Source organism: Physeter macrocephalus, chromosome 19 (assembly GCF_002837175.3).
Source record: "Physeter macrocephalus isolate SW-GA chromosome 19, ASM283717v5, whole genome shotgun sequence".
Taxonomy (NCBI): domain Eukaryota; kingdom Metazoa; phylum Chordata; class Mammalia; order Artiodactyla; family Physeteridae; genus Physeter; species Physeter macrocephalus.
The window spans coordinates 62,149,722-62,168,297 of NC_041232.1; the positions used below are offsets into that span (position 1 = coordinate 62,149,722).

At 37.4% G+C, this 18,576-nt stretch overlaps 1 protein-coding gene across 1 annotated transcript in view; it reads right to left on the reverse strand.

The window, feature by feature from the left end:
• Nucleotides 1-18,576, reverse strand: part of SMAD2 (SMAD family member 2) — a 106,999-nt gene that overhangs the window by 67,961 nt on the left and 20,462 nt on the right. Inside the window, exon 2 of the mRNA XM_024132190.3 lies at nt 10,950-11,238. Coding sequence (XP_023987958.1) covers nt 10,950-11,185 — 236 coding nt within the window. The 5' untranslated portion in view covers nt 11,186-11,238. The remainder of the gene's footprint in view (nt 1-10,949; nt 11,239-18,576) is intronic.

Consider the following 18,576-nt stretch of genomic DNA (forward strand, 5'->3'; position numbering starts at 1 on the left):
GAACCCGTGTCCCCTGCATCGGCAGGCGGACTCTCAACCACTGCGCCACCAGGGAAGCCCTTCTTCTTTGGTTTGGAACAGCTCTTTTTAGAAGCAGAAGAAAGGACCAAGTGATGACTGAAAAAATTTTTTACTTTTCCCTTTAAAGTTATGTTGAAAACACTACTTTGAGATCTTGCTAGATGTTTCTACTGCCTTTGAAAAATAACAAAATATCTCCCACACAAATAAAATAGTCCCTATCATTGAAAAGATTTAAATATCAATTCTAAAAATAGTAGCTCAAAATATTTCAAGTCCTGCCAAAAAAACCAGAAACTTTTACTTAAGAAGAAAAAAAAAAAAACAAAAAAACAAACTAACACCAAAATAGGCTCAGGAACATTTATTTTAATAATATAGCTGATGGATTTTCTAGATTTATTTTAATATATATTCTGTTTTTAACAATTAAATAGTATCCTAAAAGACAAAAGAAATCCTAAGAGAAAATATAAGTACATGGTCATTCCAATCTCTTAAATTAAATGCATAAAACATAAAACAAGGATCGCACTACAGAATAGAGTTCTGTAAAAAACTCAACTTATTAATCACACATTTTTATGATGTTGTAGTTGGTTGTAAAGAAGGTGTTTGTTTGTTTTTTAACATCTTTATTGGATGTTAAATTGCTTTATTGGATGTAAAGCATCTAATTGCTTTACAATGGTGTGTTAGTTTCTGCTTTATAAAGGAAAGGTTTTTTAATCTGACAATTTTAATATTAGCATCCTACAAAATAAAAATTAACTCACATTTGTATAGCACTTTGAAGTTGACAATGTGCTTTCACATGAAGAAGTTAAAATGTTTTATACAGTTAATGCAAATTATATAAGCCATCACATAATAACTATGGGGAAAAATTATTTTGTTACTTAAATTACTTTTCATTATAAATTTTTGTTCAGTATCTGACTCTGAACTTTTACAGCATCCTTAACACAAATACAGCCTCCCTTTAACCTCCTCTCCCCCACTGGCCTAGCAAACACGGAGTAAACCAAGTTAGGGAAAAACTATATCCTCTTCTTACATAAGTTAAAAAGCCATAAAGATAAGCAAAGTTCATAAAAGAAAAAAGTCTGGGATGCGGGAGTTAATCAAAAATCTTATATACTTTAGTTCTAATTTAAGCACTATTCATGATCATAGTTTCATAAGAGTCTCAAGACAACCATTTCACAGTGCTTCCCATAATAACCCAAAAGCAAAGCTAAAGTAATGTTGGATTTTGAGAACAGAAATTAAACTACAGTTCAAGGGGAAAAAATGTGATGGTAATAGAAGAAAACTCTAGTTGTAATAAAACTGTCTCTTTGGAAATAAAGCATCATTGGATAATTTAACAGGTATATGGTCAGATAGTTTCTGTTTAGAAAAAAAGTTCTGTTAAAATGCTACATACTTCATGCAGATGTATGTAACGTTCCTCCATTCTCCCCATATAGTCTCCCTGTCCCCAGCACCACTAAATTTGGACTCCCAAGTTTTCAAAAGGAGAATACAGACAGCTTATTTAAAAAGCTGGATTTGTTGAGTCTTCCCATATCATTACCCTCAAGCAAGCTCCTGTCAAACTGTTTTCCTCCTTTCTGTGTAAAATTTCAAAAAGAGCCCATGGCTGTTCTAGTCACACCCAAATAGATTATATATATATATATATATATATATATATATATATATATATACACACACACAAAAATATATATATACATATATATAAAACACACAACAAACCTCTTTGCAGAAATTAAAATTTTACTAACCTGATCTAAATCAAAACTTTATTCTCTCATTCAATTTTGCTAATTTCACCTCTTCCAGGACTCTCTAGCTGTTACTTTTAAGGGCCCTGTAGGTTCTGGAACATCAAGAAGAGGGGGTTTTAGGGGAAGAGGGAACAGCCTTATAAGGTCAGAAGCCCAAATGCAGCCTCTTCCCTGTAGTTAGTTCCTGTTGCAGGAATTTCTCTGGCTGTTTGGCTTGGGTCACTCTGACTTTCCAAGTTGAGCCTCTTGATCTGTTCAAGACAAGTCAACTTCAACTACCTTAGTAAAGTCCGCCTGGCCCATGGGAAAATTCTTGCACCTTTGATGCACTGCACTCTGAACGTGCAGACCATTCCAACAGTGCCCTTCCTTCATTCTACCGATGCAGGAGCAGCTCCAGCCACTCTCTCACTTTTTAGCCTTTTTCAGGTGACAGTCAGGTACCCGTCTATTTATCTCCCAAACCTCATGTCAAACTGAGAAGTTCCCTGAAGCCCCTCAATTTGGATGAAGAAAGGGGAAATGCCACAGCATCCCCTACTCTCTCCCAAGTTTTCACATGGGATCCCTTCCACAAACTCTTGTATTTTATTTACATGGCTCAGAGGTCAGTGATGGGTTAACTGTAGCAATCCTCGTCTCAGCTAATCCTTTCGGCAAGTCCTGCATGAATGGTATAGCACCTCAAATTCTCAGTGTCGGTTACTTGCAATCAGTTGTTCTCAGATTTCGGGTCTCTGAATAAATATCAGAAGGGTCCCACTTTCAAAAGCTGTTACAATTTTGCTTCCAGGTAAGATATAAGCAGGTCATAGCAGGCTAATGTTCCCTATTGAAACAACTAGGGGGAAAAAAAATAACAAAAAATACTTATTCAAAGACAATGGAGAGCTATTAAAGTAAGGAGATCCAAATGAACAAAGGCTTCGAGAAGAGAGAACACTTTTTCATGAACTGACAACTGTCTGTCATTTCGTTCCCTGGGGTCACCCGCAGATTCTAGGTATAGGCTGAGCATCAGGCTCGGTCTGGGAAGAAAAACTCTACTGCAGAAAATAACACAGTCAAACTTCTGACAATCACAAGATTCTCCTTCCTCAAAGACATCTGCCTGATTTTTAAAATGCAAGCATCAGGAGGCTCAAGAGCCAAACTCAAACTATGGAAGAAGAGTAGAAGTGAATCTCCCACAGTGTTTGAGCGAGTGGATAACAGAGACCTGCCAGGCTTTTAAGCAAAATCCCAGGAGAATCTTATTTGCAGAAAAGGTATGTGCCAGTGTAGACGAAATCAAATTAAAATGGCAACCAAGCCTCAACCCAGCTCAACCCCTGAGAAGATTAAGGTGATCAGCCTATCTACCTGACAGGGGAAAGCATCATTTGCAGCATCTATAATTCTCTTGTATGCAATATATGGCGTACAATCAAAATTACAAAGCACATGAAGAGCCAGGAAAATGTGATGATAATCAAAAGAATGAACAGACAATAACAGAAGCAGACCTAAAGATGATCCAGATATTAGAGATGACAGGGACTATAAAATAACTACTATAAATATATTAAAGAAAATTCAGGAAAATAGAAAAAACAGGTAAAGAATTTCAAGAGAGATTCAGAATCTATAATATCAAAGGAACATACTAAAAATGAAAAATATAGTATTTTAAATTAAGAACTTATTGGATATGTTTAACAGCAGACTGAACATAGCAGAAAATAGGAGTAGTAAACTCAAACTTAGGTCAACAGAAAATATCCAAACTGAAAGAGGAAAAACAAAAAGAATGTAAAGAACAGAGTATAAGAGACATGTGGGACCCAGTCATTTCAGTCCAATTACCAGGTAAAATTTAACACAAAATTGAAGAATATCCTAAACTGGTGTTTTACTACTATTTTCCATCTTCACAGTCTATGTGTGGTACTGTCAATTTCAGGTCCCTTAGATCAGTGGTCCCCAACTTTTTTGGCACCAGGGACCACTGTGTGGAAGACAATTTTCCCACAGACCAGGGTGGGAGGGTGGGGGAGGTGTTTTCAGGATGATTCAAGCACATTACGTTTATTGTGCACTTTATTTCTATTATTGTTACACTGTAATATAAAATGAAATAATTATACAACTCACCATAATGCAGAATCAGTGGGAGCCCTGAGCTTGTTTTCACTGGACACTCACTGATAGGGTTTTGATATGAGTCCACAAGCAGTTGATTTATTATGGTCTCTGTGCAGTCACACCTCTCTGCTAACGATTATCTGTATCTGCAGCCGCTCCCCAGCGCTAGCATCACTGCCTCAGTCCCACCTCAGATCATCAGGCATTAGATTCTCGTAAGGAGCAGGCAACCTAGATCCCTCGTATGCGCAGTTCACAGTAGGGTTCACACGCCTATGAGAATCTAATGCCTCCGCTGATCTGACAGGAGCGGAGCTCAGGCGGTAACACGAGCGACGGGGAGCAGCTGTAAATACAGATGAAGCTTCGCTCACTCACCCGCCGCTCACCTCCTGCTGTGCAGCCCGGTTCCTAACAGGCCATGGACTGGTACCAGTCCGCGGCCTGGGGGTTGGGGACCCCTGCCTTAGATGGTAGTGGTACATTTACTTGTATCACCAGCGAGGATGACATAGGCCTGGAAACACTCTACTACAAGACAGGCAGGAGAAGGAGCAAACACTATAGTTAAATGTTGTCCCCGATAATAATGATCTTCCTAGAATGTGGTCAGTCACATAGTCTGGGCAAGCTGGAATGGTTCCAGATAAGACTGGAAAGAGACCAAAGATGCCGAGAAAATAAAAGATGGTTATAATTTTTTAAATGCTTATTATTTTAGCTAGGTTGATTCTAAGTTGAGAAATGAATTCTTTAAAGCCAATATGTTACGTGAATGGGACAAGAAAAGTGGGAATGACGCTTGTTGCATCGAGCATTAAATTTAAAATTATAGATATTAATCTGGGTAATAATCCTATAATTTTATAAAGGAACCTAGGTCCTAGGGCAGGTGGATGTTTTCCCTGAGAAGGTAAATGATAAAAATGCCCTACGGAAGGATATATCATATACACAAAAGGGCTCTGAATACCAGGGTCCTAGACCATGAGCTCCCTCAAAAAAAAAAGAACTGTAAATGTAGGCAACAGATAAAGGTTAAGGGTCTTAGCAAAGTGTCTTTCAAACTGTGTTTCACAGGACCATAGTGAAGTGCTCATTAGAAGCGCCTGCACAACTTATACGCAGAACATATAGAAAGAAAATGACAAGTTGGATGCTGAGGCTGATAATCTCAAAGTTCTACTTTGCATTTATAAAATGTTTCACTGTTTTGATGAATTGATTTTATAAATAAATGTTACACTAAATTATGATAGCTGTCTGGCAAAAATGTTTACTAAGCAAAGATAGACAATACAATTTAATGTGAGTTCTTTTAGAAAACCTGGAAGGAAAATGAAGACATGCAATATCTGTGAGTATTTCAAACAAATCATATTCATGGCTGTAGTGCTTTATAGCTTACAAACTAAACTTAACATTATTTCAAAGGACCCAAAAATAGTACTGTGAAAGAACTCAGATAGTACCACCCATTTCACAGATGAAGAAACAGTCAAAAGTATAATCACATGCCTCAGGATTCACATTCATCAGTACTGAAGAAGCTGACTCAAAAACAAGTCATCAAACTTCAGAGTTCTTTCTGTCATAGTATTCCATATATATTATCTCATACACACACATCCCCCCACACACAGTCTATATCTATGTGTGAACGAGGGAGAGAGAATTATTCTCTTCTGAAATAACAAAAAAGCACTAATTTAAGAAGAACTGAAGGAGACTATAGTTTGGTATTAAAAGACTTCTCTTTAATTCTTCCTGGGTTATCCAGAGAAGTAAAAGGGTAATAATACAAAAGTAAAAGCTGACACTCTGCATAAAGTTTATTTCAATTACTCTGACATTTAAAAATTTAGAAGATGGAAAACAAAATCCAAATGTTAGCAACAGCATTAACAACAAACATCTCCTGTAAGGATATATAAGACACTAGTAATACAACTGGGTGAGGAGACGGGTGACAACAGGAGTGGGAGGGACACATTTTCCACTGTATAATCTGTGTTTGAATTTGGAATCATGTACACATACTACTTTGTTTTAAGGAACATACTTTTTGAAGGAAAAGATATAAATACATTTATTAGAATATTAAGAAAATGAAAATATAATTGCCCTTTAACAGAAAAACTGACTTAATTTAAAGGGTAAAAAAAGCGAAGCCAAGAATAGTCTAAGTATTGCCCGAAAGTTCTTTTTAAACATTTAACTGGGCTTCCCTGCTGGCGCAGTGGTTAAGAATCTGTCTGCCAACTCAAGGGACACAGGTTCGAGCCCTGGTCCGGGAAGATCCCACATGCCGCGGAGCGACTAAGCCCGTGAACCACAACTACCGAAGCCTGCACGCCTAGAGCCCGTGCTCCGCTACAAGAGAAGCCAACACGATGAGAAGCCCACACACCGCGACGAAGAGTAGCCCCGGCTCGCCACAACGAGAGAAAGCCCACGCGCAGCAACAAAGACCCAACGCAGCCAAAAAATAAATTTTTAAAAATTATTTAAAAATAATAAAGTAAAACAAACCATAAAAAAAAAACATTTAATTATGCTGACTGCAAAAGTAAAACATACTTTCATAGATAAATATTAGGGAAAAATTACATTTCTTTTTTTAGGTAATCCATAAATAATCACTATTAACAATTTGATGTATTTCTCTCTAAAGTTTCAAGATTAAGTGTTAACATTTTTGGAAGTATTGCTTTATCAAGTTAAGAAAATTCCTATTTCTAATTTGTTAACATGAATACTGACCTTTATAGAAAGCTCTTTCTAGATCCACCAAGATCAGAGTGTTCATAAATATGAATACAGAGTTATCTTATATTAATGGATTTCCTGTAGGTGAATCATACTAGCATTCCTGCAATAAACCTTACCTAGTCATGATTTTGTGGTTTTGTTTATAATTCAAGCTTTTTCATTTATAATTTTTGCATTTGTTTTTATGAGTAAGATTGATATAAACTTTACTTTTACTATTCATTTTCAATTCTGGTATAAAATGAGTTGGGTAAGTTTCCTTTATTATTAGAGTTAAGGAAACTGTGGGTTAGGATTGGGTTTCTCTAATTCTTTGCTATTATAAACAATGCCGAAATGAACACCAGAAATCTTGGACCATATTCCTGATTATTTCCTTAAGATGAAAGATCAAAATGTAATTATATGGTCAAAGTACCACCTTAGGAAAGCCCTTATAATTTATGTTTACGAAAATAAATTCTTCATTCCTACACATTTATGCACAATGGATATTATCAAATTGGCATTTCAGACCTCACAGTCGCTTGTTTTAAACTTTACAAGCTCTCCATCCCCACTGTTTGGATTTTGCTTTACTGCAGATTAAATGCACTGAAAGTCACTTTTTCTTCTTCTGACTGATTCATTACCTAAATATCAATTGCCATTCTGATTTATGACTGAGTTGTCCTCCATTTGTTAGTCTCAAAAAATTGAGATGGAAAAGCTTCATGAAACTTTATACTATTCAGCTCATTGTAGCTTAATAGGTTAAGATCTACCCATGAATCACTTTGTGTCACCACATAAAACAGTAGGAAGGAGGCAGTGACACATATGGGTAGTAGCTTCTATCCCTTCAGAGACAAAGCGATGAAGGCAGAGTTAATTTTATGTGAGGGGGATGGGAGGGATATAAAGTCAGGACTATGTTTCTATCCGCAATTTAGTCCCACTCTAACATTAGAAGATGGGGGTTGGAGGAAAGGAAACTGTTAAGAAGAGTCAATGAAACAGGTTTTTTTTTTTAACAGAAAACATTTGTCATTTTAAAAAATTAAGTTATTTATGTTTCATGTTCATTAATACACGATGAATACATCAATACTTTAAGGTATTTTACTGACAACTTATTTGCAATTTTAAGTTAATAAGCTTACAGTAAATCCACCATGTATTACATTTTAAATAATTTTGCTTAAACTATGGTTTGGATTCCTCCATAATGGACCCTTTCCACACCCATGCCCCACCTTTTACAGTCTCTATAATTAAGAGTTGACTGAATGTTTAAATACATTTAGTAGTTAAGAGATGACTAATAATCTGACACAATATAACCGTTCTATTATTAAAAACAAACTTTATAAAATATATGGCTCCAGAATATAGTGCAAGAAACTTAAGTTTTTTGATAAACAGCCAATATTAACAAATCTACATTTCTTGAAATATTAAAAAAAAAATGACCACCAAATTAGACAAGTAAGTTTCTAAGCTTCAAGGAACCTTTAAAGAGTGAAAAACAAGATACTGGACAAGCGCCACTTCACTTTCATTACTCAGGTAAAACTGCGGGGAAAAAAATCTTTAAGTGATGAAAAAGCCCTAGAATATGAAAAAAAGAAATCTCTAAAAACTAGACTGTAAAACGAAGACTGGAAAATAAGGAAAAGAAATTCGATTAAAGGGACTTCCACAGTTTAAATAGAAGGTCTATACATTTCAATCATGAGGCTGCTTCCTACTGTATCTCCTTAAGAGACAGGACTGCATGACTCTCCTCTGTTCTGTTCTGCCAACAACCTCACTGCACTGGCACCGGAGCCCTAGATGAAGCTGTGCAAAAGCATGGTCCCCTGTCTTCCTGGATCACACAGCTCCCTTGGATGAGGAGACAACATACTAACTGGTCTCCCTGCCTCCACTCTTGACAGTCTCACAACCATTTTCCTCACTTCTTTACCTAAGACTCTTTGACAACTCCCCCATCACCCAATCACACTCATGTTCAGTGTGAACCCCCCAGCGCGCAGGATGTGGTGCTTCCTCACTACCACACAGCCTCTGAGTCCTGCCATATCCCACCTCCCACCTGACACTCCCAGGACCCCCATCACCAGTCCTTTCACCACCCCAGGGCCACTCTGGATGAATGGAGCTTCTCCTGACTAAATTCCTCCTTTACCTCCACCCAACTCAGGCACCAGTCTTTCTCCAGGAGGAAACTTTCCACAAGCCGCAGACGAGGGAAGGGTCCCCACTTTGGACACAGCTCCCTAAGCATACATCTTTCAGAACACCTCCTGCACATTATGAAATTATCTTTCTTATTTTTTAAAAGTTTACCTCCCTTACTAGGAAGTAAGCAACTCAACAGCAAAGACTGTATGTTTATAAATGTTTACTGAACTGAAATACCAGGCACTATACAATGAAAAATGAACACAAAAAGCTTGACTTATTCTTAACCAATTCATTACCAAGTCCTGTCAGTTCAACTTCCAACCAAATCCATCCACTTCTGGTGGCAGCACAGCCTCTATGCCAGCCCAACCTCTGGCATCTCTATTTTGGGCTGCTTCAATAGCCTCCTGATTTCCCCACTTGCAGACCACTATACCATACAAGTCTACTACACACACACGTGCACACACACACCACTACACCACTACCCACCCCCAGCCCCAACCACGTGTGTCCGGCAGCCAGAACGATCTCTGTAAAAATATAAATGTAAAAAATTCTTTAAAAATGTATTAAAATCTGAAAATCCACTTAAAACTCTTTATTTGCTTTCTATTACATTGACACTAAAATTCAAACTGCCTTACGATGCCCTCTATGATCTGACCCTTTCCAAGTTTTGTACTCATTTTGTATCGCTCCATCTCTACTGCGATACAGTAAGCCCTCCAATACAATAAGCTATGTCCTGACTTGGCATCTTTACATGCACTCCTTCCTCTGCCTAGAAGACCTCCCCCCTCAGCTAGCTGCTACTTCTCAAAGCTCAGCTTAAGTGTCACAATCCAATCCAAAGCAGTTTTACCCCTCAGTTGTTGTTTTCTTTGCACTCATTACCATCTCAAATTAGATTAATTGGTCTACTTGTTTACTGTGTACATCTATCCCTGAGGAGGGCAGGAACTTTGAGTTTTGTTCATACTGTATCTATACCATGTGCCTAAAACCAGTGCCTTGTACACAGCAGGCATTCATAAACACTTCTAAAATGAAAGAATAAACCAGGAAAAGTGACTCTTATTTAAGAAATACATGAAACAAGTGAGGTAAAAGAAATGGATAATTAACCTACACCAAACAAGGGAGGAAACATTCTACTGTTAGTATTTGCAAGCAGACAGGCTGGTGTTATTAGGATCTATTATCAACAAGCATCCAGAGTGTATTTCCCAATACTCATTAGAAACGTGTCAAGTAGAATGGTTTTACGTGCCATATGCTAGCCTATGTGTATAACACTGAAAACAATCATTTTTAGAAAATGCTATAAACTGACACTCCCGCAAACCCTGTAATGTGCACAACTACAGGAGTACACATTAAAACACTTAAAAACCACTTGCTACTTTATTTTAAAAAACAGTATTTCTGACAGTGGTACTGATCTGTAAATGATTAAATTTACACTAATAAAACTTCAACCTCTTAAGTAATAGGTCCTTCTAATACAAGAGGAAGGTCTTCAAGACAGGTTCTGACCACCTATGACACCTAGGAAGCTGTCTCACATACTGTTCTTTGTTAGAAGTAATGCTGCAACTCAAGCAAAAACTATATAAAATTCATCACAATGTTAGCAGCCTCTCTTAACTCCTTACTGAAGTTTTGACCAAGGGAGGAGAAAACTGTCAGTCACTACTGCACTAGTGCACTAGTGATAGAAAAATCTTTGAATCTTTATTCAAATGTCATTCAATCACAGAAATTAGGATAACATACAATGAAGCATTTAGGCAATGAAGGTAAATGAAGACAGTGAAAATAAAAATACAATCTAAGTATTTTATTTTGCTTGATTAAACCTTCTCCCTGTTCAAGAGAATGCTTTGTAAAATAAACAAGTCTTAACGAGTCAAAAAAAATATGACAGGTTAAAAATAGCTGTCATATTTTAATAATCACTATTGACAGGGCACTTTAAAGTAACAAAATTTCAATAACTTCCCTTCAGATTCCTTTAAGCAATTTTCAACAGTATGGCCATCAAATTTCTGATCTAACAACACTTACCTTGGTATGGTAACACATTTAGTATTACAATTTTGAGTGGTGATGGCTTTCTCAAGCTCATCTAATCGTCCTGTTTTCTTTAGCTTCTTCACCAAACTTTTAACTGCTTTCTCACACCACTTTTCTTCCTGTCCATTCTGCTCTCCACCACCTGCTCCTCCAGATCCACCAGCTGATTTTTTCCATCCCAGCAGTCTCTTCACAACTGGTGGAGTGAATGGCAAGATGGACGACATGTTCTTACCAAAGGCAGCGATCCACTCTAAGAAAATATCCTCCTTAATCTAACCTAGAAAAGATATGGAAAGGATAATTTAGAGGCTAACTTTACAAGCAACTACTAGTTTCAACATAATATCAAAAGCAAATTACAGAATGCAATAGAAATTCAAATTATTTCTTTCACAACAGACATTCAGAAGTTATCTTTTTCACCCCTGAAAATGACTTTACTAATTTAAATGAACTGTGGAAACAAACCCTTCTAAAAACAAGACAGTGTTATAAGTGGACAAATATAATAATTTTGCAAGTAAAATCTTTTATCTTTATCAACACTGGACAAGTTTATCACTACCCATACTACTTTATTTTTAACTTTTAATAGTATCAATAAAATATCTTCACCAAAAGAAAGTTTTCCTCACTTTTTAGAATTTCAATCTATTCTCAAAACACGTAACACAAATATTTTTTAAAATTTACAAGCTCAATATCCCCAAAGTTTTAAACTTTCATAACCAAGTATCATAAAGTAAAATGTAAAGTTATAACAAGGGAAAAGGCAAGAAGTGTGAAGTAAACAAGAAGAATAAACAAATAGGGACTTCCCCAGTGGCACAGTGGTTAAGAATCCGCCTGCAAATGCAGGGGACACGGGTTCAAGCCCTGGTCCAGGAAGATCCCACATACCGTGGAGCAACTAAACCCGTGCGCCACAACTACTGAAGCTTGCGCACCTAGAGCCCGTGCTCCGCGACAAGAGAAGCCACCGTAATGAGAAGCCCATACACCGCAACGAAGAGTAGCCCCCGCTCGCCACAACTAGAGAAAGCCCGTGCGCAGCAACGAAGACCCAAAGCAGCCAAAGAAAAAAAAAGTTAAAAAATATAAAAATAAAGAAATAAAGGTAAAGAGAGTCTGGGAAAAAAAGATTTAGTTCACTTTTACCACACCTTGAGAAGACTTTTAATTAAGCCTCTTTTAAAAAATATTTTCATTTATATCTAAGTAACAACATGCATAGTGAGTAAAGTCAAATACAGCTCCTCTTCTCACACCAAGAGAATCTTTTAACTTTTATTCTTGCTATTTATACCTCAGTAATGGTATCCCCTTGAAACAGCAAGTTTAGATATACCTATTGATTTTTCTACAGAAAATGAGGATTTACACCACAACCACTTGCTTTCCTCCAACCTTAAAAATAATTATCTCCCAGGTAGTTTCGTACCTGATGAGATTAGTAGTTAACTACTGTATAATCATGTTTCCCTTTTTGTACAACTCTTTCCTTTCCCCAGAGCTAATTATGTTAGTTTTTCATTTGCCTACTTTTCTAAGCACCTACTACAAATTCTTCCCACACTCTCCACCAGCCCAATTAAAATTTAATGTCAATGGCTTTAATCTCAAAGTAAGAGATAAGATAATTTACCACTTGAGGACAGAACTGGAGAGTTCAGATTTGAGAAGAATGGAAAACATTTCGAAACCTAGCTCTGAGAAATGCGGTAGAAAATCAACTAGGGTGAAGTGAAATAACAAACTTTATCAGGTATTTGCCAAATTATATATCAGAAAGTATTCCATGAAGGAGTTCCACTTCTAGTCAGGAGGTATAGACTCACAATAGACCATCACTTTCACCCTAACAATCAAAACAAGACAGGAAAGCTACAAAATCATGGTTTTTCTGAACCCATCAGAAAGTTTAAGATGCAAAGTAACCTAAGTGAAACTAAATTCCAGAAAGTGTTGAGTCTTGATAGAAGAGGGGCCCACAGATGGTCTCTTTCCTGGTGGAGTGGCTAAGGAGGAATAATCCCACCACAGTGAAGGTAAGGAGAAATCAGCCTAAATTCTAGTACATTTTAAGAATAACATGTAGGCTGACAAGACATGTTAGAATTCCAAGGATTCCACAGAGCAAGTCTGCACCACTCAACCACTCAATCCCACAGGTCTTCACCAAGAGTTGCCCAAAATATGGCAAAAGTTGGAAGACAGGGCAGGAAAGCTAAGAGATACGCTAAGAAGCTTAGGGTCTTCCTCAAAAGCCCTGGGGAGCAGGGGCGTGGTGAGATGTGAGAGAAATCAATCCAAGAGACTCCAGACAGTCAGCTGCCAAGGGCTGAGGTGGGACAAGAGAGCTGAGACAGAAACTTCCAGGCAGATACTCTGGAAATTGAACTACCAAGGCTGGGGTAGGAAAGGATTGCTGAGAGAAAGCACTGGAAGGTATTACTCGTACAGAGAGATCTCACTAGGCACAAAAGCCTGGGGTAAGACTAGAGAGCAAAAAGAACTCCAGAATGACCAGGAAACCAGCAGCTAGGCTGTAAAGCAGAGAAATCACCCACAGTTCAGAAAGCTGATGGCTCAGATACAAAGCGTAAAGAGATAACTGAAATTACACTAAGACAACAAATCTTACAGAAAGTAAAGTCTTAATCCTACTCTCAAAACACTTGAACTAATCAAAATAAAGTTGCAAATAAGCCCAGAACTAGCTGACTATGCACACATCTTGTTGACTCAGCCCCACAAGAAATGATGGGCCATTTGGGGGAAGTAGATAATATATACTTCAACCTGTACTGATTTTACACAAACATTCAGCATTCAATCAAAAATTACAAGACAGGGCTTCCCTGGTGGCGCAGTGGTTGCGCGTCCGCCTGCCGATGCAGGGGAACCGGGTTCGCGCCCCGGTATGGGAGGATCCCACATGCCGCAGAGCGGCTGGGCCCGTGAGCCATGGCCGCTGAGCCTGCGCGTCCGGAGCCTGTGCTCCGCAACGGAAGAGGCCACAACAGAGGAAGGCCCGCATACCACAAAAAAAAAAAAAAAAAAAAAAATTACAAGACAGAGAGAGTAGCAAACCAAAGTCAAAAGATGAAAGTATTAATATAATCAGATCAGAGAGGGCCTAGATTTTGGGATTATCAGACATACTTTAAAATAACTATGATGAAAACTGACGGAAGAGATAGACAACATGAATCATGAAATAGAAAATTTAATCACAGACATTGAAGCTATAAAAAAAGAATCACAGGGAAACGTTAAAAATGAAAAATACAATATCAGAAATAAAGATTTCTTTAGATGGATTTAAAAACAGACAGAAATAAGCTGTGAATCTGAAGACAGGCCAAATTTAAATGCCCAGATTGAAACATGAAGAGAAAAGAAAAAAAAAAAGTGTGAAAAAAATCCCAGAACATCCAAGACCAAATGTCAATTGGGGTTTAAGTGGAGTGCAATTGGGGTCCCAGAAGGAGATGAAAGAGAGAATGGGGCAGAAAAAGCTTAAGAAGAGATAATGGCCAAAAACATTTCAAAAATGATGGCAGATATCAACCCACAGATGGAAAGGAAACATACAGTAGTCAATCTGCTGAATATTAAAGATAAAAATAAAGATAATGGCTGAGTGTCAGCTAGGATGGCAGTGAAAACCCAGACAAAAGGGGAATCTGCACTCATTCACAAGCTCTTTTCAAAGGCTCTCAACTGAGTTCTCTTGAAAAAGAATGGCATGGGGCAAGAGAAGGGAGAGAGCTCTTCCCCTTTAAGTGGCACCTAACATGAAGCAAAAGCCTTCAACCAGGAGGGGAGATGCAGGAAAGCCTCCCACACCCAGGGACCAAGGAAAGTTTCCCTGCCTGAAAGGGAAGAGTAAAGCAAAAGCTGTGTACTATTTGGGAGGGTGGGGGGAGCAGAACCTATTTGCCCTCCTCCCACATACAAACAAGCCTTTCACCATGTAACATAACCACAGTCTACCCCTAGAGGAAGGCAGGAAACACTGCCACCACCAGTGGCAGACAAACATACCCTGATACTAAGGAATGAATAGAAAGCAAAGCTATCAATATGACAATGGGCCAGGAGCAAGAAACTGTCTTTGGCCCAAGATCCTGCACTAATACAAAGCAAAGGTCTGCTACTACTAGAAGGAAAAATCCTTAACAAAATGTTAGCAAATCACACCCAGTAACATATATAGAAAAAGTAATACATCATCACCAAGTGGGGTTTATCCCAAGGAGCAAAACTGGTTTAACAGTTAAAAAAAAAAAAAAAAAAAAATCAAGCACCTCATTTACAGTATACAGGAGAAAAATCCTTATGATTCTCTTAACTGATGCAGGAAAACAAAAAGGCATTTGACAATGTTAATTTAATATCTATCCATGATTAAAAACCCTCAGAGAACTAGAAATAGAAAAGGGGAAGAAGTTCTTCATTCTGGAAAACGACATCTATGAAAAACCTAAAGCTAGCAACATATCTAATGATGAAACATTAAGTCCCTTTCCCTTATAACTGAGGATAAGACAAGGATGTCCACTGCCACCACTTCTATTCAATAATGCACTGAATGTTCCAGCCAGCACAATAAGGCAAGAAAGAAATAAAAGGCATAAAGATTGGAAAGAAAGAAGTATATTCTCTGGTGATATGACTGTCTCCATTGGAAACTGCACAGAACCTACAAAAACACTAGTAAAATGAGGAAGTGAATTTAGCAAGGTTTCATGATAGAAGGTCAACATATAAAATTAAGTGTATCTCTACATACAAGCAAAGAACACATGGAAAATGAAATTTAAAGAAATACCAGTTATAACTGCAACAACAACAACAACAAAAACCTATAGGTCAATCTAAAGAAAGATACTCAAGACCTCTATACTAAGAACTGCAAAATATTGCTAAGGTAAATGAAAGAAGACTGAAATGAAGAGAGACCATGTTCATAGACTGGAAGACTCAATATTATTTAAATGTCCATTCTTCCCAGTTTGATATATAAATGTAATCCCTGTTGAAATTCCAGCAGGATTTTTTAAAAAGAAACTGATATGCTGATGCTAAAATTCGTATGGAAACAAAAGAGATCTAGAATCATAAAACCAATGTTGAAAAAAGAAAAATGATTTTTGAGGACTTATACCACCTTATTTCAAGACTCACTGAAAAAGCCTTAGTAATCAAGAGTATAGAGTGGGCATAAGAAAAAGATAGTGAAATAGAAGAGCATCCAGAAATAGACCCATACATATACAGTCAACTCATTTTCTACCAAGGCGCCAAGTCAATCTATTTACAACATTTTTTCAACAGCTTTTCAAAAATATGGAAAATAGTTAAGCCTCAAGCACTATCGTATACCATCCTCAATAGGAAAGCAAAATCTTAACTCTTAGAGGAAAACACAAAATACTTTTATGTCCTTAAGACATAAAAAGCACTAACCACAAAAGAAATATAAGTAACACAAACCTCATCAAAACTTAAAATGCCTGCTTACCAAAAGACACCATCAAAGAACAAGTAAGTCACAGACTAGAGAAAAAATATTTGCTATAAATATTTGAGATAAAGGGTTACCATATAGAATATATAAAGAACTGCAAGTCAAAGAAAAAAAGTGAACTCCATTTTTTAAAAAATAGGCAAAGGACAAATTACAGATATTGCATGAAAGAGGATACAGGAATGGCCAACAAACACATTAGGAGGTGTTTAATATCAACAATCTTCAGGAAAATGCAAATTAAAAACCACAATGCATTTCACACCATCTAGAATGGTTTAAAAATATTCTGACACTGTCAAATGTTGGTGAAGATGTAGACTATATTAGTTTCCTATTGCTGTTGTAACAAATTATCACAAACTCAGTGCTTTAAACCACCACAGGTTTACCAAAATGAGTTTCAATGAATTAAAGAAAGTCAAAGTATACTCGGGACTGTTTCCTTCCAGAGGGTCTGATGGGAGAATTTCCTTCCTTGCCTTTTTCAGCTTTTAGTGGCCTCCCGCATTCCTTGGCTTATGCCCCATTCCTCCATCTTCAAAGCACATCACTCCAATCCCTGCTTGCATTGTCATACTGCCTTCTCCATCTCAGGTCAAACCTCCCTCTATCTGCCCTCTTATAAGGACACTTGTGATTACATTTAGGGCTCACCCAGATATTACACAATAAGATCCTTAACCACATCTGGAAAGTCCCTTTTGCCATATATATAATATTCACTGGTTCTGGGGACTAGGACCTGGATGTCTTTGGGGACCATTATTCAGCCTGACATACGTAGCAACTGGAAATGCTCATACCCTGTTGATGTGAGTGTAAAATGAATGGCACAGTGCCTTTGGAAAACTGGCAAGTTCCTAAAAAGTTAAACACACATACATCTACCCTATATCACAACAATTCCACTCCTAGACATATTCAAGAAAAATGAAAACTTAAGTTCACAAAAAAAAGACTTATACAAGAATGTTCATAGTAGCCATACTCATGATGGCCCCAAACTGGAAAGAGCCCAAATCTCAAGACAACTGAAAAAAATAAAACAAACAACTGTGGTATATTCATACAATGGAATACTGCTCAGGAAAAAAATGAGTGAGCTACTTATACACTTCACAACATGGATGAATCTCAGAAGTATCATGCTGGTCGGTGCTCTGTGACCACCTAGAGGGGTGGGATAGGGAGGGTGGGAGGGAGATGCAAGAGGGAGGAGATATGGGGATATATGTATATGTATGGCTGATTCACTTTGCTATACAGCAGAAACTAACACACCATTGTAAAGCAATTATACTCCAATAAAGATGTTAAAAAAAAAATCATGCTGGGAAAAAGACACTCAAAATATATACTGATTCCACTTATAACTTGCAACAACTGGGGAAACTAATACAGTGACAGAAGTGAAATGACTGTCTCAGGAAAGGGGAGGAACACACAAAGAGAAATGCTTGGTCCGAGGCACAAATACCTTTCTGGGGTGATAAGACTGTTTTCTATCTTATTTTGAGAAGTAATTACATGTGAGTACACAATTATCAAAACTCACAGAACTGAAAATTTAAAGTTTGGGCATTTATCAATGTAAATTACAATTCAAAAAAATTAAAAAGCATCTAAACAAATACATTAAGAAGTTTCAAACAAGCAAAGTTAAAGGGACTTCTTTATTTAAGAACTTATCAGACCTTCAATATGCCAATGCATACTGTACGTTTCAGAGGGAGGCGGTGGCAATTGACCAAGGATGTTAAGTAAGCCAACAAGTGTCTGCCCACAACTTGGAGGTGAGCCTCTGCAAGCACATCTAGGTATATGTTGGGGAACAGGGCCGGGGATGTGGGAGGGATTTTTTTTATTATTTGAGAACAAACAGTGAGAGCCCAAATGACATCCAATCACAAACTTACCTGGGGCAGCGGTGGCAAGGTTGCTGCAACAGAGGTATGCATTTACTTTAAAAAAAAAAAAAAAAGTTCGTGTAATTCTCAAAAAAGGACTTTGAATTCTCAAAAGACCATTCTCAAACATGGTCTTCCAAACTGAAGATACTTAGGCCTTGGTACAATT